Raw genomic sequence first — 27884 nt, forward strand, 5'->3', positions numbered from 1 at the left:
CTGGCTGAGCTGGCTCCCAGAGGTTCGTGGAGAGAATGCAGGTCAGCACAGAGACGAACACAGGGGTCCGAAAGTCCAGCCCTCTTTGAAGAAGAGCTCAAGGGAGCCCGAGCAGGGCTTGGTCAAAGAGGAAGTCTCTGTCAGGGGCTCTCCGTGTGGCTATGCCCATGTCTATAAAGCATCCGTGCACAGCTGGAAGGGTGCTGGTCTCAGAATCTGTAAGGAATGCTCTACCCACACCTGCCAGCACATCTGTGAGGACTGGAGGAAGCCCCCCCCCCCCCCCCGGCTGGCATCTGAAAGGGCGAGCCCATCTGCTCTGGGAGCCGTCTTCTGCGCCATAGCACCACTGGGGCACGCGCGGTCTGATGCGTTTCTGTGGTGGGGGTTGTCCTGGGCATCCAGAGTGCTGGGTAGCGTCCCTGACCTGAGACCCAGCAGGGGCCCCCTCCCCACGCAACTCTCCCCAAACCCTGCCAAGTTGTAACAACCAAAAACTGTCTCCAGACATTTCTAGAGGTACCCTTGGGGGCATAGCTGTCTCCAGTTGAAAGTCTGGTGGCCTGTGAGTTGCTGCCATTCGCCTCTCTTGGGGGTGGCAGGTGTGTGGGAGGAGAGGGACAGGAGAGAAACAGAACAGGGCTGGAGCCCTGGAGCCCCCAAAGGTTTGGACAGTTGCACCGACAAGGGCTTCAAACTCAGCACCGCCTCTTCTTGGCTCTGAGAGCCCAGCAGGAGGGTTCCCTACCCTGGCTTCTGAGTCCGCAGCTGTAACCGGGCCTTACCGAGTCAGGATCACTCGGACAGGTGTCCAGTCATCCGGGACCTGTGGCAAGAGCCCAGTTAAAGATCTGACTGCTACTGAGCAGAAGCCTGTTCTCCAGCCCTTGAGGTGAGCTGAAATGTTGGGAAGGGGAACAAGGAAGAGGGAGAGAAGAACACTCTTGGAAATTAGCCCATACCACCTCTCCCACCTTCATGCCAGCCTGTGTCCCCCAGCGTCCCCAAACTTGCTGACAAGGGACAGAAGTGATCCCGTGGGGCTTCCCTTCCTACCCTTCACTTTTCCAACTTCCTCTTCTGGTTCTGCCAAACCAGGTGGCCTTTGCTCCCCTTCTCCCTGCCTCCACCTCCCCTGGCCCACTTCCTCTCTGTGGATGCCAGGCCTCCTCTTTCCGAGAAAGTGACTGTACCCAAACCCCACTGCGCCCACTCACGTGTCCCTGTACGGAAGGTACTACCGCACACTTGCTTACTTATTCCTTTGTAGGTACCTGTCCATGTTTGGACTTGTGGATCTTGACCCTTCCCTCGGCCTGGGAATCCCAGAGAACAGGGGACTAGAACTTTATCCAAATGTCTGGGGGTTCCTCATGGGACAGGGGCTGCATTGGCCCCAGCAGACTGGGAGATCCCTGAGGACGTAGCAAGACGGGAGAATGAAGCTGGTCTCTGCTGTAGCATGTCTGCACAAAGCTTTTTTGCAAACACCTCTTAATGATATCACTCGCTCAAGGAAGGAAACAAGAACCAAGAAGTAAGGCCCAGCACAGTCCACACACTGAAGATACAGCTCCAACCTGCTGATCTATGCAAGAGGCCATGGCCAGAGCGGGGGACTCCTGAGAGCCTCCGAACTGCCTTTTTGCCATTTTCCCATCTCACATTCCCCACTGGCTGTGCTGGTTGGGCTGTTCTCTAGAGACAGTGAGTCCCTGGGGGGTGGGGGGAGGGGTTGGGATGGCTTCTTCCCTCCCCCTACTTCCCCTGAAGCACCGGGTACTCAACACCAGAAGTCAAGAATAAACCGGCCAACCCAGTCATTCCACTGCTATGCCTGTAAACCAAGATGCACACCTGAGTTGTTCCCAGCAACAATGCAGAGAGCACTGACTGTGGCATTCTTTGTGGTGCTTCCTCCACAAATCAGAACAAACGTAAGTTAGGGCGTGAGTGAAGCACATTAGTAGACATCTATCTACAATTGTGTCTTCAAAAATTTGGTGATACAAAAAACAAAAACCCTGGGTATTAAGAGTAATAACAGTTTTATTTAAAAAAATAAAGGGGGGGTGGCAGGGGGAAATAAGGAAGTTGGTGTGCCCATATATAAAAATTATCTGGAAGAATATACAGCAAAACATGAGTAATGGTTATTTTTAGACAGTAGGATAACTGGTGGCTTTGTTTTCTTATTGGTGTTTTTTTTTATTAAAATGAATGCAAGACAATATATTCGATAATCAAGATGGAAAGGCCAATTTCCTTGAAAGACACAAGCTCACACATCTGGAACTATCCCTATATCTAATAAAGAAATTAAATACATAGATTAAAACATTTTCATAGGAGCGCCTGGGTGGCTCAGTTGTTAAGCATCTGCCTTTGGCTCAGGTCATGATCCCGGGGTCCTGGGATCAAGCCCTGCATCTAGCTCCCTGCTCCATGGGGGGCCTGCTTCTCCCTCTCCCACTCCCTCTGCTGTGTTTCTTCTCTAGCTCTCTCTCTCTCTGTGTCAAATAAAGAAGGAAAGAAAGAAAGAAAGAAAGAAAGAAAGAAAGGAAGGAAGGAAGGAAGGAAGGAAGGAAGGAAGGAAGGACATAAATAAATTCCAGGTTCATATAACTTCACTGGTAAATTTGACCAAATACTAAAGAAGAAATAATACAAGTTGTATGAGACTGCTAGAGCTACTGTAGCAAACTACCATGGACTGAGTGACTTAAGTAACAGAAATTTGTTTTCTCATAGTTCTTGCATCTAGAAGTCCAAGATCAAGGCACTGGCAGGTTTGGTTTCTTTCTGAGGGCCTCTCTCTTTGACTTACAGGGGGCCATCTGCTCTCTTTTATGTCCAAATTTCCTCTTCTTTTTTTTTTTTTTATGTTCTTTAAGATTTTATTTATTTATTTGGCAGAGATCACAAGTAGGCAGAGAAGCAGGCAGAGAGGGGGAAGCAATCTCCCTGCTGAGCAGGGAGCCCAGTACAGCGCTCAATCCCGGGACCCTGAGATCATGACCTGAGCTGAAGGCAGAGGCCTAACCCACTGAGCCACCCAGGTGCCCCCAAATTTCCTCTTCTTATAGAGATACCACTCTGGGGGCGACTGGGTGGCTCAGTTATTTAAGTGTCTGACTCTTGATTTCAGCTCAGGTCATGATCACAGGGTGGTGAGATCCAGCACTCAGCAGGGACCCTGCTTGAGAGTCTCTCCCTCACCCTCTGCCCCTCTCCCATTCTGTCTCTCTCTCATAAATAAATAAATAAATCTTTTTAAAAATAAAGATACCAGTCCAATTGGATCAGGGATCACTTAATGACCTTATGTTAACTTAATCACCCATTTAAAGCCATATATCCAAATACAGTCATGTTCTGAGATATTGGGGGTTAACATCAACATATGAATGGGGGGGGGCAAAATGCAGCCCATAATTACCAATTTCAAATTCTTCCAGGGAATTAAAGTGGAGAAAATGTTTCCACTTAACTTATTCTGATAACCAGGATTATTCTGATACCAAAACCAGATATAGATATTACAAGAAGAGAAAACTACAGATTAATATCCCTCATAAAGATACATGCAAAAAATTATTTGGGGCTTTGAGTCCAATGTGGGGCTTGAACTGATGACCCTGAGATCAAGACCTGAGCTGAGATCAAGAGCTAGACTTATAAATAATTGAGCCCCCAAGGGGTCCCTAGAGGCAAAAATTCTTAACAAAATATTAGCAAAGAGTCTGACAATATAAAGAAGGAAAAAAGACCATGAGAAAGTGGGGTTTATCCCAGAAATGAAGGTTGGTTTTACATTAAAAATCAATCAATGTCATTAACCATATTAACAAACTAAAGAATAAAAACTATATGATATTTTTAATAAATACAAAGAAACAGCCCATTTGACAAAATCTGACAACCATTCCTGATTAAAAAAAAAAAAAAAGTCAGCAAACTGAAATAGAAGGGACCATCATTAGCTTGAAAAAGAACATGTACAAAAAACCTTTGCAACTAACATCATACCTAATGGTGAATGACTGGTTGCTCTTCCCCCAAAGGCTAGGAACAAAGTGAGGATATCTACTCTCACCATTTCTACTCAACATTGTACTGGTTGTTTTAGCCAGGCAAGAAAAGAAATAAAAGACATTCAGATTGGAAAGGAAGAAGTAAGATATCTCTACTGGCATAAACATGGCAGTCCATGTAAAAAACACTGTAGAATCTTTAAAAAGCTACTAGAACTAATAAATGAGCTTAGAACATTATGTAATAGAAGATGAAATTGTAAGAAAATTAGTTGTACTTCTATATATTAGTAATGAATAACTGGAAATCAAAATTGAAAAACACATAATAATATCCAAAAATATGAAATATTTAAGGATAAATTTGATAAAATACATGGAAAACATGTACACTGAAAACTATAAAACAATGTTCAGGACAATCAAGGAAGACAAAAATAAATGCAGGGATATACCATGTTCATGAATCAGAAGACTGCATGTTGTTAAGATGTCAGTTCTCTCCATTTGCTCTATAGAGCCAGCGCACTCCCAATTAAAATACTATAGGTGTTTCTTATAGAAATTGCCTAGCTGGTCCTAAAATTCAAAGGAAAATTTAAAAACCTTTAGAATATCAAATCAACTTTGAAATGAAGAACAAGGTTGTTGAACTTACATCATCTGATTTTAGGCTCGTAACATTATATAATCAAGACAGTGTGCATTGGTATAAAAATAGACAACAAGACCAATGGAACTAAATAGATGATGCAAAATCAAAACTACACAATTATGGAAAAAACATTTTAAGATTTTACTTATTTGAGAGAGAGCAAGAGAGCATGAGTGGGGTAGGGGGTGTAGAGGGAGAGAAGGAGGGAGAATCCCAAACAGACGCCATTGAGCATGGAGCCTGACACAGGGCTCAATCCCCAGACCCCAAGACCATGACCTGAGCCAAAATCAAGAGATGGTCACTTAAATGATGAGCCACCCAGACACCCCTGGAAAAATTTATTTTCAACAAAGATGCAAAGGCAATTCTATGGAGGAAGAATAGATTTTCAATAATAGTGCTAGAATAATTAATCAATAGTGCTAGAATAATAATCACTAAGAAAGAGAGAGAGGGATGAAGGAAGGAAGGAAGGAAGGAAGGAAGGAAGGAAAAAAGGAAAAAGAAAAAAATAATGTCCATTCACACCTCTCATTATATACAAAAATTTATCAGAATGGATTATAGTCTGATGAGGGTGCCAAGACAATTCAATAAGGAAAGCCTTCCACAGATGGGGCAGAGACAACTGGATATCCACATGCAAAAGAAAGGAGTTGGATCCCTTCCTCACACCATACACAGAAGTTAACTCCAAATGGATGACAGATCTAAACGGAAAAGTTAAAACTACAAAACTCTTAGAAGAAAACATAGGATTAAAACTTTGTGGCTTTGGGTTGGATGAAGTTTTAGATACGATAATGAAAGTACAGTGGGGGAAAAAGATAAACTTAAGTTCATTAAAATTAAAACCTTTTCCCTGCGAAGTATGCTATCGAGAAAGTAAAAGGACAACCCACAGAATAGGAGAAAATACGTGCACATCCTTAATAAGGGACTTGTGTCCAGAATATAAAAAGAACTCTTACAACTCAGCAATTGAGAAATAACAACCCAACTTGAAAATAGGCAAAGGCTTTGAATAGACATTTCTCCCCAAGAAGGAAACAAATGGCCAAGAATCCTATGAAAAGATGCTCAACATCATTAGTCAGTAGGGAAATGCAAATAAAAACCATAATGTGATACCACTTCACATCCGCTAAATGGCTATAATAAAAAAGACAAATGACAGCAAGCAATAGTGAAGATGTGGAGAAATTGGAACCCACATACATTGCCTCTGGGAATGTGAAACAGAGCAGCCACTTTGGGAAAACACTTCAAGGGTTCTCAGAGCACTAAACGTGGAGTCACCATGTGGCCCAGCAATGCCACTCTTGGTTATATACCAAAGAGAAATAAAAACACACATCCACACACACACACACAAAAATTGCACACAGATATTCATAGCAGCATTATTCATAATAACGAAGAAGTCGCAAAAACCTAAATGTCCATCAGTTGATGGACTGACACATAAAATGTGTCTTATCTGTACTGTGGACTGTTATTCAACAATGAAAAGGAAAAAAAATATTGATGAAACATATTCTAACATGGATGAACCTTGAAAAAGTATGTGAAATTAAAGAAGCCAGCTACAAAAGGCCACATATTATATCATTTCATTTACATAAAATGTCCAGAATAGGCAAATCTGTAGAGACACAAAATAAATTCATGGCGGCCTGGGGCTGGGGATGGGGGGTACGGTGGAGGTTGGTGGGGAGGGAGTGTGTGACCGAGGGGGTTAGAGAGTGACTGCTAATGAGTAAGGTTTTTGGGGGGGGGTGGTAAATTAGATTGTGGTAATGGTTGCATAACTGAATATAGAGAAAAAAATACACCAAAGTGTATACTTGATATGAATGAATGGTATGGGACCGAAATTATATTTCGATAAAGGCATTTTTTAGATTTTATTTATTTATTTGACAAAGAGAGGGAGATCACAAGTAGGCAGAGAGGCAGGCAGAGAGAAAGGAGGAAGCAGGCTCCCTGTGAGCAGAGAGCATGATGTGAGACTTGATCCCAGGGCCCTGAGATCATGACCTGAGCGGAAGGCAGAGGCTTAACCCACTGAGCCACCCAGGCACCCTAAAGGCATTTTTTAATGGATCATATTATTCAGCTTTAACAAGGAAGGAAATTCTGATTCATGTCATCTGGATAAAACTTGAGGACATTACGTTAGGTAAAACAAGCTAGTCAAGAAAAGGACAAACACTATATGATTCTACTTCTATGATGTTCTCCAGAATAGCCAGATTCATAGAGACAGAAAGTAGAATGTTGGTGGCCAGGGACTAGAGAGAGAAAGGGATGGGGAGTTAATATTTAAAGGGTGCAGGGTTTGTTTTGCAAGATGAAAGGCATTCTGTGGACGGACAGTGATGACGGTTGCAAAAGTGTAAACGTCCTGGGTACCATTAACTTGTACACTTGGAAATGGTAAGGATACCAAATGTTAGTTTTGTATATATTAATAAAATATTTATAAAAGTAAATATTTAAAAATGGATCACAGACCTAAATGTAAAAACCTAAGCTTATAAAATTTCTAGATGAAACATAGGAGAAAATCTTTGTGTCAGAGGAGTCAGATTTCTTATTACAACATCAGAATAACAACATATAAGAGGGAAAATAAACCCAATAAACTGAACTTCTTGAAAATTCAATTTCTGTTTTTTAAAAGAGGCTCCTAAGAGCATGAAAAGATAAGTCACAGACCAGAAGAAAATATTGCAAAAATTTGATTAAGGACTTATATCCAGAATATATAAAGAGCTCTCAAAACTCAATAATAAGAAAAGACCACAATTTTTTAAAATGAGTAGATGATTTGCACAGACTCTTCACCAAGGAAGATAATAGTTGACAAATGAGCATATACAACAGGTATTCAGGCTCATGAGGCATTAGGGAAATGAAAGTTAATACCACATGAAATTCTACTACACATTTATCAGAGTGCCTAAAAGATAAAAGACTGACCGTACCAAATTTGGGGGATGATGTGAAGTAACTGAACTTTCCCATACTTGTGGAAGGAATGTAAAATGGTATGGCCACTCTGAAAAACAGATGGGCACTTTCTTACCAAATTAGACATACACCTACCATATGACCTGGTCATTCCACCACTTGCTTTTTACCGAAGGGAAAAGGAAGCATGTGTTCATACAAAGACATATACACAAACATTCCTAACAGCTCCCAATTATAAATGATCCAAGTGTTCACCAACCAGAAAAAGGATTTTGTATGAGATGCATACACATATACATATACAGTCATACAATGGGATACATACATGTGATACAGTCATACAACGAGATACCAGCTCCGCGGTTGAAAAGAGGGGACCCCTGTTCCATGGGACAGCACAACCTCCAGGGGGGCCCGAGGGAACTCTCTTGGAGAACGGAAGTGTTTCCTGTGGTGGCTGGGGGTGTGGTTCTACAGTCGTGCACATCTGTCAGAACTCATTGAACTTGACACATTTATTGGTACATTTTATTCTATGTAAATCATACCTCAGTAAAGCTGATTTTAAAAAGAAACAAGGTGTACATTGACACATCTCATTGAACTTGACGCATTTATTGGTACATTTTATTCTATGTGAATCGTACCTCAGTAAAGTTGATTTTAAAAGAAACAAAGAACCTTTCTAAGAAAAAACAGACGGCTTCTACATTTATAACAAAAATGTTTTATATATCCATATCTATAATGATTGCTTTGCCAAGTCATCCCTAATCATTAGACAGCTGACTGTGGAGGAAGTGAGGCATCAAAGGACATTGCTCCCATTTCATGGAGGCGGATACTTGAGGCAATAAACAGGAGGGCCTTATGAGTCAGGGAAGGCCTGTCTACAGGCAGTGTCTGGAGGATCACACCAGTCCCTCAGATCAGATCCCTGCACTGCAGGCACTGTTTGTGTGTGTACACTCAGGGTGGAGAAGGGGAGCAAGCAGAAGAAAGAGGATGATGACTAATAGAAGCTCACCTCCTCCAGGGAGCCTACGTGGGGTAGGCTTCTCTCTGGGCTCCCTTAACACCTGTGTTAGTCTGCTCCAGCTGCCATCACAAATCCCACAGGCTGGGTGGCTTCAACAACATTTATTTTCTTATACTTCCAGAGGCTGGAAGATGCAGATCAAGGTGTCAGCTGGGTTGGTTCCTTCTGAAGTCTCTGTCGTTGGTTTACAGATGGTCATCTTCTCCCTGGGTCCTCACATGATCGTTCCTCGCTACCTGTCCCTGTCCCAAGTTCCCCTTCTTAAAAGGAGTCATATTGAATTAGGACCTACCCTAATGACTTCATTTTAACTTAATTACATCTTTAAAGACTCTCTCCAAATATGGCCACATTCTGAGGTACCGGGGACTAGGATTTCAATATGTAAATTGAGGGAGGACACCATTCAGCCATTGTCCACATGGCCCACAGCTACAGCCCACTAGAAAAACCAGACTTGGGAGTGACATTGGGTCTGATTAGCCCTCTGTTTGAGTGGTCTGACCCTTTAAAGTCCCACTAACCCCTCTGGAAGGGAGCAAATAGTACCAGCATCTAAATTGTGCTTTGAGGAGGGAGTGAGAGCAAAGGCTTTGTGCAAGGCAAAGCACTGTTATTTTCCACGGAGTTAATGGTGTATCCCTTTAAGCTAACCCTTTTACTGGGGCTCACAGGGCCTCTGGGTCATATGGACAGTAAGAAATGCCTCTGGTTTATTATCCAGCCCATGTAAGTCAGAACCCCCTTGAGCTCCTAATTCCCAAATAAAGTCTTGCTGTTATTTCTGGGAGTCTCTGTAGGAGCCTTGGGAGCCCCAGGCTTCTCCTAGTCTTCTCTTCTGCTCCCCCATGTGACCTACACAGCTATTCATGGAGGTCTCAGCACCCCAAAGCTGCAGGCTCTCAGGCACTCATTGGGGCCACCCCATCTCAGAGCCACTCTTGCTCTGCTCAGAGGAGGGGACATTCCTCCAGCTCCACACTGTGCCCTGTCTGCTCTCCTCTGTCCCCTGGGAACTACCCCATGACCGTAGCCTAGGTCTGAAACTTCCGTATGGCCCTCTCCATGGGGCTCCAGCCAAATCCCCAAAACGAATATCTCCATCCAAATCATCTCATGTAAATTGGTAGGAGACCTCTATCCCCACCAGGAGCTGGGGCACCAGGGGTTGGCACAGCCCAGGTTCCAACCAGCTCCAAAGTGTCTGGTTGCCCTGGGGACATAATGAGTTCCTGGTGGGGATCTGCCTTACTCCTTCCTCTCTGCATCCTACCCAGTGTGCTGTACATGCTGGCAGCTAGCGTGTAGAAGGTACTCAGGAAATGCCTATCAAATGGAGCCATTTGCTGGTTTCCCATGGAATTTCTTGGAAGTGTGGTCTTTGCCTCCCAAAAGCCAATTATCAGTAACAACACTGGCTGTCATTATGGAGAGCTTACAGTGTACGAGCCAAGCACCACATATGCCCCTTGGAATCCTTACAGAAACCCGGTGGGGTGCTTTCTCCTTTCCCTCCACCTCATTTAACAGATGAGGAAACAGATGAGCAGTGAGAATCCACATCAGGCCAGGCGGTCTGGCCCCATTTCCTTCTGAATGCCCAGGCTTTGCCGCCTCCCAGGTTGGGGTGGTGCTGGAGGAAGGCAGCAGGGGCAAGGCTGGGGCTGGGAACAGAAGAACCTTCTGGCAATGACCACCACAAAGCTGCTGCCTGTGGGGATTTCAAGTGATTCTGAAAGTACATTTCATGGCCACTTGTCTGTGTTTAGGTCACTCTGAATGAATTGAGAAGTCAAAGTGGAAATCCCCCTGCTATGTGTGACCAGCCCTGGGTCATTTAGAAACAAGAGACTCTGGGTCTGAGACATGTGGGGAGGTCAGTTTGCCCAGCTTCTCGCTTTGGTCAGAACTTTCGAGTCTTTCTTCCTAGGAGGAAGGGTCACCAGGTGCCATACATTTCCCGATCACCGCCTGTGTACCTGTGTTCCCTGTCATTCCACCTGAACTCATGACAGAAAGCCAGCAGGGGATGCATCGCTGGCCCCATTTCTCAGATGGGAAAGCTGAGGCTCAGAGAGATGAAGTAGTGGAATCAAGGTAATGCCATTGTTAAGCTGGAGTTCAAAGCCGCAGCAGTCTGATTGTAAAGATGTCGAAGGAATTTTCACAATGTGAGCACGCCAAGGTAACCAGAGGAAAGGAATAGTGGACAGGACTAAGGCAGATTTGACAACACAGAAGAAAAGGCTAGTTGTTTTCTGTTCATTGAAGCAGGAATGGTACTGATAAAGATGGTGCTGATGGTGGGAACCATCATAACTACCATCTGTGGATCTCCAGCTTTGGACCAAGCCCCATTCACCTACCATGTTGTTTAATTCCTGCAACAGGCCTGGGAAGTAGGTACTGTCATTGTTCCATTTTACACAAGAGGAAGAGGAAGACATGATGCTCCAGGTGAGGCAGCTGGAGCTCCAGGGAGTTTAGCCTTAACCCAGGTGGTCTGGATTTGAACACCACCTGCCACCCTCTTCACCTCCATGAAATGCTACACAGCCTGAGCTGTGGTCACTGTGGCGGCTTTCTTCCCACAGGTGGGGCCCGGTACAGTGTACTGGATGCACATGGTCTCTAAACTCCATAGTGACCAGAGAAGGGAGGTACTATTGTCCTTATATTGTCCCCACCAGCAAATGAGGAAACCAAGACTCATGTAGGGGGAGTGATTGGCTCAGAGTCCCAGTGTTGGTAAGAGAAGGAGCCAGAATTTGAAGCAGGTCCCTCTGGCCCCTAGCCTTTCAGGTGTGCCCTGAGGTCTCAGGACATGTCAGGGACAGTGGTTCTGAGGCCTCTTTGTAGCATGAATGGTATGTCTTCTCTCCCATTAGGGAAAAGCCTCTGGAATCAACAAAGTACCTGTGGTCCTTGCTGGTTTTGCTCCTACCCAAATGATAACTAGATCAGGAGAAGCTGGGATTCTGAGAGGTACCCACGTGTCCCATCAGGAGCCCAGATCCCGAGGACAGTATGGTGAAGTCCCACACTGAGAGCAGTATAAGGGAATGACCACAGAGCCCATGACAGGAAGGCGTGTCACAGACCATGCCCGGGACATATGGTGAGCTTACTGCTTGCTTATTTTGCATGAAGATTATTTTCTCACAGATGAAGTGGTCAGTTGGTGACTGAGTCAAGGAACAAAGGAAAAAAATTAGACTCAAGAAAGAACTCTCAGCAGTGACTCTTACTGGCACACTTTTTTGGGTGAATTGGCAGCAAGGTCAGTCTGTGGACTATGTCCTTGAGCGCCATTTAACAGGCATGGGAGAAAACCAATCTCTACTACCAGTGGACCCTCTATTAAAACTTGAAAGGCTACCAGTGGAGTGTTTGCAGGAAACCTCTAGAACGCCTGCTACCACTCACCCTAGCTAGGCTGGGTCCACACCATGGAATGTGTTAGGATTCTTCTATGCAAACGGAGGCAGACCCGCAGAATAAAATGGCAACACCCATCAAATGCCTTCAAGTTGTGCCCATGCTGAGACGCTCAAGTTCACTTTAGGAACAGATCCTACGAAATAACTCTGGACACAAACTGAGATCTAGCCTCAAAGATGTCTCTCACTGTACCACTGTATGGACTAGTATTACAAAATTACAAAAAAAAAAAAAAAGAGTGGAAACAACCCATATGTCCATCAATAGGGGATTCATTAAATGTACAGCAGAGATGTGTAAAGGAATACAGAGTTGCCTTGCCAACTGTTACCACAGAAGAATCCTTAATGACATAGAAATAGGTTCAAGCTATATGGGTCAATGAAAAGACAAAGGACTACTTGTAACATTTTTCTAATCTGGAAAGGGAAAAGTGTGGAAAGGTCTGTAAAGCCATAGAACCAGAAGAACAGACACAAAAGGTTAATGGTAGAAATAACTCAGGTGCCTCTCAGTGGGTGAATGAAGTCGATGGGGTCAAGATACCAAAATGAGACAGGATTTAGCCATGAAAACAAGGCCATCGGGCCATTTGTGACATGAATGGACCTTGAGGACATTATGCTAAGTGAGATAAGTCAGAGAGAGAAAGACAAATACTGTTTAATCTCACTTATCTGTGGAGTCTGAAAAAGCCAAACGCAGGGGGCACCTGTTTGGCTCAGGCAGTAAAGCATGAAATTCTCAATCTCAAATCCAGGGTTAGTAGTTCAAGCCCACATGAGGCATGGAAAGTACTTAAAACAAACAAACAAACAAACAAACAAACAACTTCATAAAAACAGAGTGTAAAATGGTGGTTACCAGGAGACAGGGAGGAACAAAAATAGGACAAGTAATGTTCATAAGCAAAAGCTTGCAACAAGTAATAAATAAGTCCTAGAGATCAAATGCACAGTCTAGCGAATACAGACAACAATATTGCACTATAATCACTCAACTTGCTAAGAGATTAGATCTTTATTCCAACCACTAAAAAGAAATTATAATTCTGTGACGTGACGGAGGTACTAATTATTGCTAAATTGGCAGTCATGGTGTAATATATGAATGTATCCACTCAACATGTTGCACACCTGAAATTTACACAATGTTATATGTCAAATATATTTCAATCCCAAAGAAAGGGAATGGTGTATACCGGATTCACAAGCGATTTTAAATTGTTTTGTCTATGATTTTCAAGTCTCCTCCACTGAATGTGTTCATTTTGCAATCAAAAGGTTTAAAAAAAACTGGTATTAAAAATAAAAACCATAAAATTCCCCGTTGCTAAAAACAGGAAATGGAAAGAGTGTGCTGGATGCCAGAGCTGGGAAGGACAGGGGTGGGCTGTGCCGGGTGGGGCGACTCTGATATAAAAGGCTGCCAGTATGGAAAGGTACTTCCAGCAGCTGCGTCCACTGCTCTGTGCTGGGACCATGGAGCTTCCCCTGCTGTGCACACTGCTGGTGTTTGCTGGTGAGCTGGGAAGGGAAGGTGGGACGTGAGTGGGTGCTGTATCTTCTTCCTCAACTGAGCCTTTGCTCTGATCCCCTACGCTGGCCCCCAGTCCTCAATCCTTCTGCCCCTGCAAGGAGCCAGCCCAGTGGCTGGTCCCCTAGAACACTGGCTTTGGCCGGGGAGCTCTGGGCTGCCACGCTGTGCAGCATGCCTCTGGTCTGCCATAAGGATATGCAGCTAAGCAGGTGCCTGCAGGACTTTGGACGCCAAGTTACAGAAAAGGATCTCCCCGCTTCACCCTGCTCCCCTTTGTCACCTTGACCAGATAATAACAATCTTTCACTTATGCACAGTACCATGTACTTTTAGAACCCTTTCTTTCATGTTCATTGTCTCCTTCGAACCTGGGAAGAGGGTCCTGTTAATGGTGGTGGGAGATGGGGCGGTTTCCATTCAAACTTGCGCAGATCAAATATAAAAATGTGCTTGCTAGCAAATCGGTGTTTTTGTTCCTCAATCCATCCAAGTATCCAGTGTTAGAAAGGATTTGTACTTTAAAGTGGGGCTTTATATAATCCTGGGACTACTACATTTTTTTTAGAGGAACACATCTCCAGGGCTACAGCAAAAACCATCAGGGAAATTGCAGTCAAGCTACAGGAACTCATCTCTCAGATATAAAGAAGCAATACGCTGGAGAGATAAAATACACAGGCGAGCCTGCTTTCAAATGCTGTCTCCTAGCAGGATGACCTTGGCCGAGTCACCCCACCTCTCTATGTCCTCACCTATAAAATGGACACAATAACACCCTCTTCATAGGGTTGTTAGGACTTTGAAGAGAAAATGTATCCAAAGGGTTTAGCAAGTGGGATTAATAATGAGCAAACAATAGTTTCACACATGGCATGTGCGTGATGAGCCGATAGCCTTATAACTCTTGGGGGAGGGCGCCCATCCCCCTTGGTGTTTCACACATGGCATGTGCGTGATGAGCCGATAGCCTTGTAACTCTTGGGGGAGGGCGCCCATCCCCCTTGGTGGCAGCGGAGGATAGAAAGAGTTGCCGGGACAGGAATTACTGACAAGCTAAGCCAGTTCACCAAAGGCATCATGACCCCAGCTCCTCGGTGTCTCAGGGCTGGTTTCTCCTTACTGTAAAATTGTAAGAAAGAAGACTACCATACCAACGCATTCTGAACCAAAGCTCAACGTACAGCTTGCCTGGCAAGGGAAAACGACATCATTCAAGTGTGAGTTTACTTGTGTATTGCTAAGCTGACATGGAAAGAGCCAGACTTGGGGCAGAAAGAGGGAGGAGGAAGACCAGAAAGGCAAGATTCTGAACTCAGGTCCCTGGTTGACGCACAAGGTGGGTGGGAAGTCTGCTGTGGCTTGCCTCCGGTTTCCTTAGCACAGAAACTGGGCTTCCGGTGGGCCTGGGATGGGTCATTAGTCCCCTTAAGGCTTAGCAAGTGTGTCCAGTTGGAGCCACCGTGTCAAACAGGAGTAACAACATGGGTTCCTGTACATTGAGGGGACACACCGGGGACAGAACAGACCTGCAAGTACCAGACACCCCCGGTCACTTTTAGCTGCAGCCCAAGGCAACCTGCTGGGGATCTCACCCTTGGCCCATTGTAGGATCCCTTCCCAAATCCCCTCTTCCCACCTCCCCCTCCCCCAATTTAGGGCTCACTCCCAGGTGAGCCACAGGAGAGCTTTTTTCTGTAGCTTTCTCTAAGGGAGGTGGGGGAGAGGGTGTGCAAAGCAGGGTGCAGGAAGAAGGGTGAGTCTTCCTGTTACAGACTGGAAACTCAGTGCAGAAGCAGGAAACGGGGCCAAGCCGCCTGGGATTTCAGTCCTAGCTCCTCCATGTACCGGCCACTGTGACCCAGTACGAGGCTCAAGCTGCTCATCTATCAAGTGGGCATTAAGCATAGTTCTTGTTGTATTAATGTCAGTTTCTTGGTTCCCAAAAGTATACCGTAATTACGTAAGCTGATCATAACTTCAAAGGGAAGTAGGTGAGGGGTGTATAAGATCGCTCTGTAACTCCTTGCAACTTTTCTGTACCTCTAGAAAGTACCAAAATAAAAAGAGTATTTATTGGGCGGGGGGGGGGGGGATTTATCTCACAGGTTGAATGAAGTCAGTAAATGACTACATGAGCACGTGGTTGTCTCAGTCGGTTCAGCATCCCAGGGTCCTGGGATCAAGTCCTGCTTTGGGCTCCTTGCTCAGCAGGAAGCCTGCTTCTCCCTCTGCCTCTCCCTCTGCCCCTTCCCCCTGCTCGTGCTCTCCCTCGCTCTTAAAAGAAAAAGAAAAAGAAAAGAAAACGCAATAAGCCCTCACTATTGCTGTATTTTTAACAGCCATAGTGCACAGTGGCTGTTGTCATTTTATTATCCAAGGTCACTGGTTTGGTGCAACCGGTCACAAGTGCCAGGCCTGTGGTCCGCTGGCCACCTCTCACGTTCACGTCCTCTCTTTGTTGCTGGACTCTTTGGCAGGTGTGATTCCAACCCAGGGCGGGATCTTGAACCTGAACAAGATGATCAAACAAATGACCAGAAAGACACCCCTCATCTCCTACTGGTCCTATGGCTGTCACTGTGGACCTGGGGGCAAAGGTCAACCCAAAGATGCCACAGACAGGTAATCCCTTCACGGGCAGGGCGGCGGTCCTGTCCTGTCCTGTCCCGTCCTGCCCGCACCCCGGGACTCTCCCCTTTCCTGTTCTCCCATGGATTCATTCCGTGAATTCATTTTGTGGTCTGTTCTAGCAACCCTGCTGGGGCCCCGTACCGTCCAGGCCCTCCTGGAGCTTGCCTTCTGGATGGTTCTGCAGAGTCTCCGAAGGCCCCCGGCCCTTCCAACCCCAATCTAGTTAGAATACCCACACTCACTCCCTCTGCCACAGCATGCTGGTTTATGTTTGTTTGTTTGTTTTAAAGATTTTTATTTATTTATTTATTTGATAGACAGAGAGAGATCACAAGTAGGTAGAAGGCAGGCAGAGAGAGAGGGGGAAGCAGGCTCCCTGCTGAGCAGAGAGCCCAATGTGGGGCTCGATCCCAGGACCCTGAGATCATGACCTGAGCTGAAGGCAGAGGCTTTAACCCACGGAGCCACCCAGGCGCCCCTGCGTGCTGTTTTTTTAAAAAAATTCCTACTTCTTTTTTGCCACCGTCTCGTGCAATCTTCACCAGGCCCCCTGGGGAATCGGCCAGGAGGGAAGAGAGCCATCCAGACCCAGGGCCACTTCCCTCATCCGCCACTTACAGGCTGTGTGGCCCTGGGCATGTGGCTTGACCTCCTTGAGTCTGTTTCTTCATTTGTGAAATGGGGATCATACTGGTGCCCCCATCACAGGGGAGCAGTGAAGATGAAGGGAGTATTCACGCAGGAAACACGTGCCTGGCTCACAGGAAGTCCTCAATAGGCCTGAGCTAGTGCACCCTCCATAGCGTGCGCTCAGCTCCCCCCCATGCAGCCGTGCTCCCTGCCTGTCCTTCCTCTTGTCCTCTCTCTCCAGGTGCTGTCAGAGCCACGACTGCTGCTATGGTTACCTGAGGCAGCACCAGTGCCGTGTCCACACAGACCACTACAACTACACCTTCTCCGACGGGGACATCCAGTGCCGTGAGTGCCGGGGGTCTCGGGTTTGGAGTTAGAGGCTGAGGAACGGAGGTCTGGCGCTTACTGCCTTCACGTGCTGTGTGACAGTACACAAGCCCCTCAAGCTGTCTGTTTTTCTCGTATGTCCAGCGACAGTAGCGGGGTTCTGGAGGAATGGGGCTGGGAGTAGGGAGAGGTCCAGTGGGCGTTTGGATCTGGAAGGGCGGCAGACCTCAGCTTGGATCCCAGAGCCACAATCAACTGGCTGCGTGACCTTGAACACATTGTTTAACCCCTCGGAGCATCAGTAGTCTCATCCGTAAACTTGGGATGATAAGAGCCTTCTACTCCCTAAAGTTAATTTCAGAGCTAAAATGCAAGCAGACCGAATGAGCCTCACACGTGTCTGCTGCCAGGCGCATGCTCAGATCAATTACTTGGGCTAAGTACAGTATCAACGTTACAACTTACATCATTACTGGTCCTCAGAGCAGCCCGGCCAGGAGCAGCATCACCCTGATGATCTCCATTTTACAGACAAGGAAAGTGAGGCCAGAGGGACGAGGTGTTTGTCCAGGGTCACCCAGCTGCAGGTGACAGAGCCTGGGCTAGACCTCCGGTCCCCCCCGGCCCTGGGCCCCTGCCTGGAGACAGCGAGCAGCTCCCAGGCCTGGGAATCAAGTGGGCTCATCACATCACTGCCTATTCATTGAAGACTTAATAATAATAGCAACAGGGGTGCTTGGATGGCTCAGTCAGTTAAGCATCTGCCTTTGGCTCAGGTCATGGTCTCAGGGTCTGGGATCGACCCTCATGTCGGGCTCCCTGCTCAGCGGGTAATCTGCTTGTCCCTCTCCCTCTGCCCCTCCTCCCCCTCATGCTCACTGTCACTCTTTTCTCTCTCTCTAATAAATAAATAAAATCTTTCAATAATGATAATAGCAATAATAATAGCCAACATTTATTGAGCACCTACTGTGTGCTGAGCGCTTTGCTTCTCCTGTACTCTCAGCAGCCCCAAGGCCAGCTCTTACCTTCATCCCAAGGACAGATACTGAAACTGATGCACCAAGGTCCGTTCAGCCTTAGTCTCTGCACATGCTGTCTCCTCTGCCTTGAGCACACCCCCTTGGCCACCGCGGCTTTCCGCAGGGGGAGCAGACCCCTCCCACCTCAGTTCAAATGGCTCTTGGTGCTGAGTCCCCTTCCGCCATGTTACTGTCTTGTAGACCCTGCGTCATCCCTTACTTCCACGAGGAACAGGCTATGATCCCCATTTCTGTGCTTCTCGAATATCTGCTGCCCCCCCAACCCCGGGAGTGTAAACCCTATGCGTCAGTTTGGGTCAGTCCTGTCCCCCTAGGGCCTGCCACAGGATGGGTGCTCAGTTGTCTAGTAAATGGATGAATAAACGAAAAAAGGAGCAAGGCACCCAGGGAGGTCACCGTACATGCCCAAGGTCATGCAGCTAGAGCCCAAGCAGCTGGGCAGGGTACTCTAGCTGAGCAAGGACAGGGCTGCCTTCAGAAACTCCCTCCAGGCACCCTAAGGCCACCCTGGGCTTTGCTTCGGGAAGGAATAGACACTGAGCTCTGTTCTCCTCCACCTGCAGCGGATAAGGGGAGCTGGTGCGAGCAGCAGCTGTGCGCCTGTGACAAGACAATAGCCCTCTGCCTGAAGCAGAACCTGCACACCTATCAGAAGGACCTGCGTTACTACTGGCGTCCCCGCTGCAAAGGCCAGCCCCCCACGTGCTAGGAGTAGCCCAGCCTGCTGCCCTGCACTCCCTCCTCCGTTCCTCAGCATCTGCGGCTCTGGAACTCCACCCCTGCCCCAGCGTCGGACCCCCTCCACTGGCCTGGGAGGGTCTCAACCACGCCCCACCCTCCTTCTTGTTCTTGGACCTTCCAAATCTTTCCAACTGAGGCAGACACTCTCTTCTGATTGTGGATTAAGATCTGAGAAGAAGCCAAGTCCAGGAAGCCCCCTAGGGATGGTGTTTGGGGTGAAGCTGCAGGTGTTAGGGGTGGGGACTTGGGGGCCATGGTGCGGCGCGTCCTCCCTGCCACAGCCACTCGCCAGCCCGAGTCTCCCTCTGTCTGACACACTGTCCAAGCTGCAGCCGGGATGGCCTCTCTGAAGGGCAATGCTGACCCTTCTGTCCACATGGCTCTACTTCTTAAAACCCAAAGCCTCCCACCACCCCCGCCCCAGGGAGGACATCTCACAGAGTTTGGGACCCGCATTGTCCACCACTATGTCGCTCTCCCAAACTAGGCTGGGCGGTCCTTGTGGGAAGCACCCATGACTGTTTTGGACTTGTTGCATCTGTGCATCCAAAGTCATGCCCAGGATCAAGAAGGAACTCCACGAATCCCTCTGGAGCTAAAGGCCAGATGAAGCTGCCTGGTCCTCTTGCTCCAAATGCAGGTCCGCACGCACACCTGGTGTGTCCGCTCCTGCTTCTAGGAGCTTTCTCGGGCTGGAACTTTGGCGGAGCCATCCTCAGGTGGCCAAGCCCCACCGAGGCTCCTCAGGGTCCCAGGGCCACTTGCAACAGAAGCCTCCCCTGGCTGACTCCTCCTTGGCTCTGAGGGCTTGTTCCATCCTCCAGACCCACATAGCACTTTACGGGTCTGTAGTCTACCAGGTTAGATCTTAAGTGGGATTTAACATTTGGCCTTTTCTGATCCCCTCCTGCTGGACTAGAGGTCCTAGAGGACAGGGGCTTTGTCTCTCATCTTTGTTTCCTCTGCTCCCCGAAATAGCAAAGGGGCTCGATTAATGTTCGTAGACAAAATGATCCCATGATGGATGGATGGAGGTTGTGGTAGATGCTGCTGGTACCCAACCCAGATCCCCACCTGGCCCTTTCCCCAATCCCCAGCTAAGCCAGATGTTTGGCTGCTGTGTGCTCACATCTGTCTCCTCCTCCTTGTCTGCTGGGAGCTACCACCCCCCCACCCCGCTCACCTCTAACCAGTGCCTAGAGAGTGTAATACCAGAAGGATGTAACTGACCAGCCCCAGCCTCCCTGCAGGACCACCGGGCAGCATGGAAGCAGGCTTGAGGCCAGACGTCCGGAACACCTCTTTGCTTAGCTTCATACCCTGGTCTGGCCTGTTTCCCTTGCTGCCTTACAGGTTTCTCCTGAGAGCATGCCCTCAATAAATCGCTCACTTGCACAAGAATCCTGTCTCAGGCTCAGCTTCTAGGGAAACTGACTTGTGATGGGTGGATGGATGGACGGGTGGACGGATGGACGGGCGGCTTCTTCATATAAGGATCTGTCATTTATATGTAATTAGCTGTGTCCCCAACAACAGGGCTGGAGCACCAGGAGCTACTGGCCCTCCAGCCTGTGACACCCGTAAGTGAAACAACTGTCAAAGCATGTTTCCTATTTCCCCATGAAGTTCAGTGGCTCATGTGAGGCAGGTAATTGGAATTAAGAACCATGGGCACTGGGTTCAAATACTAGTCATACCCCTGACTGGCCATGTGACCTCACCTAAGAAATCTTGGGTTTCCAGGCATGTAAAGTATAGGCAAAAGTTAGAAGAAAATAAGACGAGGTCAGCGGATTAAATAAGATTTTTGTGTATGTAGCTGTCAGCACCATACCCCACACATGGTAATGCTTCTTTATTTTAAAAAAAAAAGATGTATTTATTTTAGGGAGAGAGCAGAGGAGAGGGCAGAGGGAGAGAGACTCCCAAGCAGACTCCACGCTAAGCATGGAGCCCGTCTCTGGGTTCGATCTCATGACCCTGAGATCATGACCTGACCTGAAACCAGGAGTCCATCCCTTCACCAACCAAGCCGCCCAGGTGCCCCGATAATGCCTCTTTAATGTTACCTGTAGTACTCTTGCTCTTGTTGTTATGTAATGACCACATCTGAAATCAAGACCCATCAGGAAAGAATAGTTAATCGATGTCCCCCTTCTTTCCACCCAATTCCTCTCTCCCATCCACGTGACGGTGCAAGCCGTGTCAGTAAGATCCTGGTGCACAATGTTCATTTATTCAAGAGCTGGTGACCCTGCTTGTCCATTAGCACTCCTGTATGCCAGGCTCTGGGATGGTGACAAGATCCATCTTGGCAGGCTTGGACATTACTGTCCTCATCTTACAACCTGAGGCTCAGAATGGGGACAGCAACCTCCGAGGTCCCACAACCAGCAAAAGGCGAAGCCAGGATTCCACCCCAGACTCTCCCTACTTGGCCCCTGGCACCCTGTCCCATTTGTACTGGTCAGGAGGCTTCCTGTGACTTGATGGGCTTCAGCAATGACCTCACATGACAAGAAGTCCAGGGGTAAGGTGGCTTTTCGGTGACTTGGTGATGGCATCAGCACCGGGGGTCTCTCCAGCTCATGGACCACCTTGGCCATGCTGTTTTGCCCCCCCTCCCCACCTCGTACCCTGGGTGGCTCCTCCCAGCTTCCAGATCACAGCTGTGGTCCAGACCCCAAACCTGGACATGATAACATCCAGCAGAGAGCATGCGGTCCCTGTTGTGTCTGTTTTCAATAAGCCTTACCACTACCCGCAGGACTGACCACCCCAAACCCTAGTGCTTCAAGGTGATGGGATTACTCTGGCTATTGTTGATTCCTCCAGTTTTATTTACCGTTGAGAGGAGACCGGGTCAATGTCCCAGAGTTGCAGGTAACGGCTACAATGAGAGCGGTTGGGGTTGTTGATAGGATGGCCTTGGGTGGGCAAGTCCAAGGCTGGGTCAGGAGCAGGACCGTGCCTGTAGCTAAGACCTGGTGCAGGGCCTGGTGGTCACAGTTGCTTGGTGACTGAGAGTTGTTTGTTATGAATGAATGAATGAATGAATGATGAATGAATGAATGAATCCCAGGTTGGTAAAGACATGGGACTTTGGACCAAGAGGTGGGACGAGCACATGGGGTCTCAGGGCAGCCAGGACTGAGTCCGCAAAGTAAGGTAGGACCCCGCTCCCTCCCGTGCATTCTCATTCTGGGCCAATTTCCAGTTCCTGGAATTGTTCCTGGAATTGGGTAAGAGGCATGAAGGAAGGAGAGACTCACCGGCAGTTTCCGTTCTCCGCGCCCATCTCTCAAGGAGCCTGGATGCAGGAGGCAGACAGAAGGACACGAGTCACCATGCTTCCCCGCCCCTTCGGGGGTCAGACTCACAAAGGGACAACCACAGGGGCAGGAGTGGAGCCAGCACAGAGCTGCCAACACGGAACACCTGGGGTGCCCACTCCCCCACTCCCCACCCCTCCCTGGGGCATGGTATTGCATCTTCCAGCTGCAGAAACTGAAACTTGAGGGTGAGTCACTTGCTGATAAGCGGCAGAGTCGGGACTCGAACCCAGTTCGCTCTGGCTCCGGGGCTGTGTCTCCCCCTACCTCCCACACTGTTTCCTGGGAAAGTTGGTGAATAAGGGCCCTGGGTGCTCCTTAGTGGGTAAGAGGATGAGGAGGTAAGAGGCAATGTGGCCAGGCAGGAAGCAACCTGGGGAGAGAGATGGGGGTAATATTGTACTGAGAGGAGCCCATCACAGCAGGGCTCACTTAAGAGCCCTCACGGTGGGAGCCCTTAATCCCACTGCTGGCTGAATCCCCAGGCCACCTGGACCCAGGGTACCACCTCCAGGGGGCAGGGGACCCAGCCTGGGGCATGAGGGGCCTTCTCCACAGCTCTGCCTGTTTTCCCAGTAGGAACCTCTCCCAAACACCCAAGCTCCTTGTGATGTGAGGGGGTAGGGGGTGGAGGGGTGAGGGGGTTGGGGTGGCTGAGGCTCCTGTGTCAGTACCCCTGTGCCAGTGCCCCTGGAGGGGGCTTGGGGGTGTTCCCTCGGAGTGCAAGGTGTCCTTGCTAACTATTGAGGACAGACCCGCCCTGACCTCACAGGGCAACCTGGACAACAGGGAGTGAAGGCCTGGCTCTCTCTAGAACTTGGGGTTGGAGGAGGTCCTTTTTTTCTTTTTTTCCACTTAAAATAAAGGAGAGATTTTAAAGTAGTCTGTGAAAACTCAAAGCAGGTCAGAAAAGGCAAGGCAGAGAGGTTCCTTCCTCTCTCTGCTTTAGGTTCCTGGCCAAGCCTTGCTTTGGCGCCTCTCCTGGATGGACTTTCCCGGCTCTTTGCAAGACCGTCCCCCTTCCGTCATGAGCTCAGCCAGGAGTCACTCCCTGAGAAAGATCAGGGTCCTCCCAACCTAAAGCAACCCCCTCACACCCTGACTTATCTCAATGCTCTGCTTGCCTTTTCTGTTGGTTTTCTTAATCACTCATCCAGCCATTTGTTTATCTTAGATTGGAAAAACTTAGTTTATCACCTCCCAGCCCCTCCCTCAGAACGCTCAGGAATCAGCCCCTCCCTCTGCCCAGGACACGCCCCTCCTCCCAGGAGACCTTGCCGTCAGAGATCATTCTCCAGGCCGGCGATCTCTTTTGGAGCCCCTCCCCCGGGCCCAGGCTGGCCTGGGGTGGGGCTCCCCTCTCCCCTGAAGCCCCAAGATGAGTCTGCCCCAGGGCCTGGCTCTACGGATCCCTGCTGTACTTGAGTCTCCTCGGTCCCCAAAACCCCAAGTCTGGGCACCACAGAGCAGCAGGAAGAGGAAATAATTAAACCAGGTGGCTTCTGGCTTCTTAAGAGGGAGATGGGAAAATGCCATTTTTCAGGGTTCCCCGGTGCTAAGAACCTTCTACACATGATCTCTTACACCTGCCCCCCCAGCCGGGTATTTTGACCTTCTTTTATAGGGGAGGAAGCAGGCTCTGATAAGTAAAATATCTTGCCCGAGGTAACTCAATCAGCAAGAAGCTGCAGAGGCTGGGCACACGAGGCCAGACCACACCAAGCTCCGCGACCCAGGGCCACTCTCTCCGGCCCGGAAGGTGGGCTCCCGAAGGGGGAAGTTCTGAAACCTCACAGTGGACAAGAATTCCCAGGAGGAGAGCGTTTAAAATGCAGGTTCTTAGGCCAGAACCCAGACCCGGGAGGTCTGATTCTGTAAGTCTAGGATGGGACCCAGGAACCTGTATTTTTACCAAGTGCTGCTGGACATTTGGCTTCAACTGGCCCAGCAACATCTTTCAAAAGGGTGCAGGCTGTCACCTCTATCCCCAGGTTCCCATTACCCACTCCCCCTATGGCTAGCATCCAGAGCAGGCAGAGTCTGTCCCCATGGTCAACTGTGGGGCTGACCAGCCCGTTCATGCCAAGGTTGGTTCCACCTGTGCCAGCACAGCTCAGCCAGCTGGAAGCCTGGAGACCCACCTTCTAGATCAGACTCCATGCAAGCCCCGTTCTCCTGGCCCCCACTTAGTCCTCTGCCAGGTAGGAGGGGGCAGGAACCTGCTTCCCAAACCTCAGCCTTTCACACACCACCATCCAGATGTCTGGTTTAATAATTCAATTTCCTCCTCCTCCTCCTCCTCCTCCTCCTCCTTCTTCTTCTTCTTCTTCTTCTTTTAACTTTTCTTAACCTAAATATTTAAGAAGGAAGTTAATTCCATTCTGGTATAGAGAAAACCAGTATCACGTGTCATCCACAGAAGGTGACTGAAAACAAACAAACAAACAAACAAAAAAGTCAATGGAAATAAAACTCTTATTGGAGAGAGAAAAGCAGGACCAATAGTTGGGTCAACTAGCAAGTACGGGAGAGGTGCTGAGGATGCCCAGGCTCCACGCAGAGACCGACTTCAACTGGTGGTATTCTGAAGGACTAGAAGGAACTAGAGAGAGAGCAGGTCAGGTGCTCCGTGAGCAACACTGTCCTCTTCTCTGGTGAGTCCCAAGCCAGGTGGGGAATGGGGGGACACCAGCTGGTTGATGCTGTAGAAGGTCCTGGAGACAAGGGAGGAGGAACACAAGATCTGCTCTTGGGGAGCACAAGCACACAGGGGAAGAAGGCAGTCACGGAGTGCCGGACCGGGAGCTAGGAGACACCCACGCTAAGCCAGCTTCTGTGATACTCTTGCTCCAAGGCCTCAAAAGGGATCAGAATATGTCATCCCAGAATATGCCACTTTGCATAGAAATTATTTTGAGCTGAAGACAGTTGAGAATGCAAAGATGCGGGAAGAGTTCTCTGTCCATCCCTTATCTGCCTCAAAGCAGGACATAAATTTCCTTTTGAGGAAACTGCCCCCAACCTTGTACTTGGAGAGAACAGCAGCTCTTATCATCAGAGCTGGGGAGTCAACAGCCAGATTGGTTTGCATAAACAGACTTTTCTAAAATAGCCTTTCTTCCATTAGTTGCCCCCATATAGCTCTTAGTCATTTCCTCACAGGTTATGTTCCTTTAAGTTCAAACTCTCTCTCTGCTATAAAGGAATCCTCTGGGTCTTATCACTCAGAGTTTGACTTCTTTTCTGTGAACTCCTGTGCATGTCAATATGAATAAATATCATGTGGCTTTTCTCCTGTTAATCTGTCTTTTGTTAGTTTAATTTGCAGGCCCCCATGGACTACATCTAAGAGGGTAGAGAAAAGTTTTCTTCACCAACACTGGCCTGCAGTTCCCTGTTGACCCCAAAGCAGTCAGGGTGAAAAGGCTCATGTTAAATGGAAAGGTGAATAAAACAAGATGAACAATTTGACTCTGTGGGGAAAATGCACTACATGAAAAGTTGGCAGGAAAAATGCTCTAATGTAGTGGTCAAGAGTGTGGGCTCAGAGTCCCACATATAAGGTCTGCCAGCTTTTGGGGTCTGTAGGATCTTGGGCACAAGTCACTCTTTGGGCCTCTATTTATTTATCTATAAAATGGGAATTATCATACTGTCTTCACAGGGTGTTGTCAGGGGTGAATGACAGACCTCTGGAAGGCACTTGGCACCCTAGAGACCAGCCTGTGGAACACATAGCAGTCACTGTCAGGCTCATTGTTGAAGGACTGTTAGCAGCAGTGGTCGTGGGTCCTGGTGGTGGCATCCCCATCATTATTTGACTGTTGTTTCTTTCCTTCTCCCCAGAGCTCGTGCTCAGCCAGGCCTGCTTGTTGGAGCTCTATGGCATTTGCAGGCAGGCGGTGGAGAAGACACCCCTCCTTAGCCACCTCATTGTGGCTGTCACTGTGGCTTGGGCAACCAGGGTAGCCTGCGGTGCCAGCAACTGGAAACCCATCCCTCCTGGGTCAGCAGCTGTGCTGGCCAAGGTCTGAACTGAAACCTTGTCTGGGCATCGTTTAGAGCCGGGGGCCGCCATACTGATTCAGCACAGCTTTCCTGGGCGAAGAGGGCGGGCTCTGGGGTTCATTCCCTTCTGCATTGCTTACCAGCTGTGGTTCCTGGGGCAAGCTCCTTGACCTCCCCGTGCCTCAGTGTCCTCACATACAGGATAAGGTGTTTGCTGTACTTCCTTTGTAGGTTAATATGAGGATTCAGTGGAACCATGGCGAAGCACACTTAGGGTACTATCTACACTGGGATCTGCCCCATTGTGTCAGACACCAGGCAAGGCAGTGGGCGCTCATGAAGAAATGCCAGTCCAGCCCCCAAGAGGTCCCTGTTCCCATGAGGGGGAGACTCCCCCAAACTTCAGCTTCTGAGAAGCTGGTTCAAGTGCTGACAGCAATAACTTCAAGCAGGACCTTTTTCTCTCTATCCCTCAGTTGCCCACTCTGTAAAATGGGGTGTTTTGAGGTTCTATTGGATCATGGATTTGACAACACTTTGCGAAGCATAAAATATTAGAAGGTTTTTAATATGGAGAGTTTTCTATGGAGAGTTCTACATAGAAAGGAAGTGTCCCAGCTGAAACACGTTAGAACTTGGACTGGATGCACAGTATGATAGCACAACCGTGTCCAGATACAGAGATCCTTAGAGAAGATAATAAGAGGTTGTAGGTTTACAATCAACACGTTTATTTGAAACCTGAGTAATCTTGGCGTCTGGCAGGAAACCAATTGTGCAACATTCCAGATTTATTAAATCAGCTGTTTAGAACTGATGATTCAAAGAGTTTTTAGGCACGGCAACCAAACAATGTTCAGATTCTCTGCCTCAGGGGTTGTCAAACCTGATAAATGAGTTGTTTGCCAATTCCCAGAATCTATCATTTTGGTGTTGATGGACTGATGAGTCTGAGATGTGATTTTTTTTTTTTTTTTGCTAGAAGATCCATCTCCCTTTCTCTCCAGCTCCTTGCTGGAGAAGGGACAGGGCAGCTGAAGTAGAATGAAAACATCAGTGCAGAGGAATTCACACAATGACCAGGAAGGAATCTTCCAGGAAAAGGTAAAGGCAAAGGAAATCCAGAGGTGGGCAGTAGTTAAAGGGGTAAAAGTAGATTCTAACCAGGGCACCTGGGTGGCTCAGTGGGTTAAAGCCTCTGCCTTCGACTCAGGTCATGATCCCAGGGTCCTGGGATCAAGCCTTGCATCGGGCTCTCTGCTCAGCAGGGAGACTGCTTCCCCCCTCTCTCTGCCTGCCTCTCTGCCTACTTGTAATCTCTGTCTGTCAAATAAATAAAAATCTTAAAAAAAAAAAAAAAAAGTAGATTCTAACCAGGAATGATTGCAATGGGAGACAAGAGCCTTCACATACAATAGAGCTCAGTTCAGAATACAGGATGGACATGTGGGGATTTACAACCATGGAGCAGGTGGGCCT

The 27884-nt window shown here is 48.1% G+C and overlaps 1 protein-coding gene and 1 long non-coding RNA gene across 2 annotated transcripts; both read left to right on the forward strand.

The window, feature by feature from the left end:
- The first annotated feature begins 13567 nt into the window (after window positions 1-13567).
- Window positions 13568-20466, forward strand: LOC116567313 (group IID secretory phospholipase A2-like). The gene is made up of 4 exons (XM_032302296.1): window positions 13568-13672; window positions 16168-16312; window positions 17193-17299; window positions 18888-20466. The coding sequence occupies exons 1-4, from the start codon at window positions 13585-13587 to the stop codon at window positions 19031-19033; spliced, it is 486 nt and encodes a 161-aa protein (XP_032158187.1). The 5' UTR covers window positions 13568-13584; the 3' UTR covers window positions 19034-20466.
- Window positions 20467-22045: 1579 nt separating this feature from the next.
- LOC116567315 lies at window positions 22046-27610 on the forward strand. Its single transcript, XR_004276185.1, has 3 exons — window positions 22046-22585; window positions 26244-26425; window positions 27388-27610. It is a non-coding gene; the product is annotated as an uncharacterized LOC116567315 (long non-coding RNA).
- Window positions 27611-27884: the final 274 nt, after the last annotated feature.

The sequence above is a fragment of the Mustela erminea genome, chromosome 10 (genome assembly GCF_009829155.1).
Source record: "Mustela erminea isolate mMusErm1 chromosome 10, mMusErm1.Pri, whole genome shotgun sequence".
Lineage (NCBI taxonomy): Eukaryota > Metazoa > Chordata > Mammalia > Carnivora > Mustelidae > Mustela > Mustela erminea.

What these genes read in the sequence shown, in the direction of transcription:
- LOC116567313 (XM_032302296.1), top strand. Translation starts at nt 13,585, where the DNA reads ATGGAAAGGTACTTCCAGCAGCTGCGTCCACTGCTCTGTGCTGGGACC. An exon ending in CACACTGCTGGTGTTTGCTG is followed by an intron (nt 13,673 to 16,167) that starts GTGAGCTGGGAA and finishes ACTCTTTGGCAG; the next exon opens with GTGTGATTCCAACCCAGGGC. An exon ending in CGACGGGGACATCCAGTGCC is followed by an intron (nt 17,300 to 18,887) that starts GTGAGTGCCGGG and finishes CTCCACCTGCAG; the next exon opens with CGGATAAGGGGAGCTGGTGC.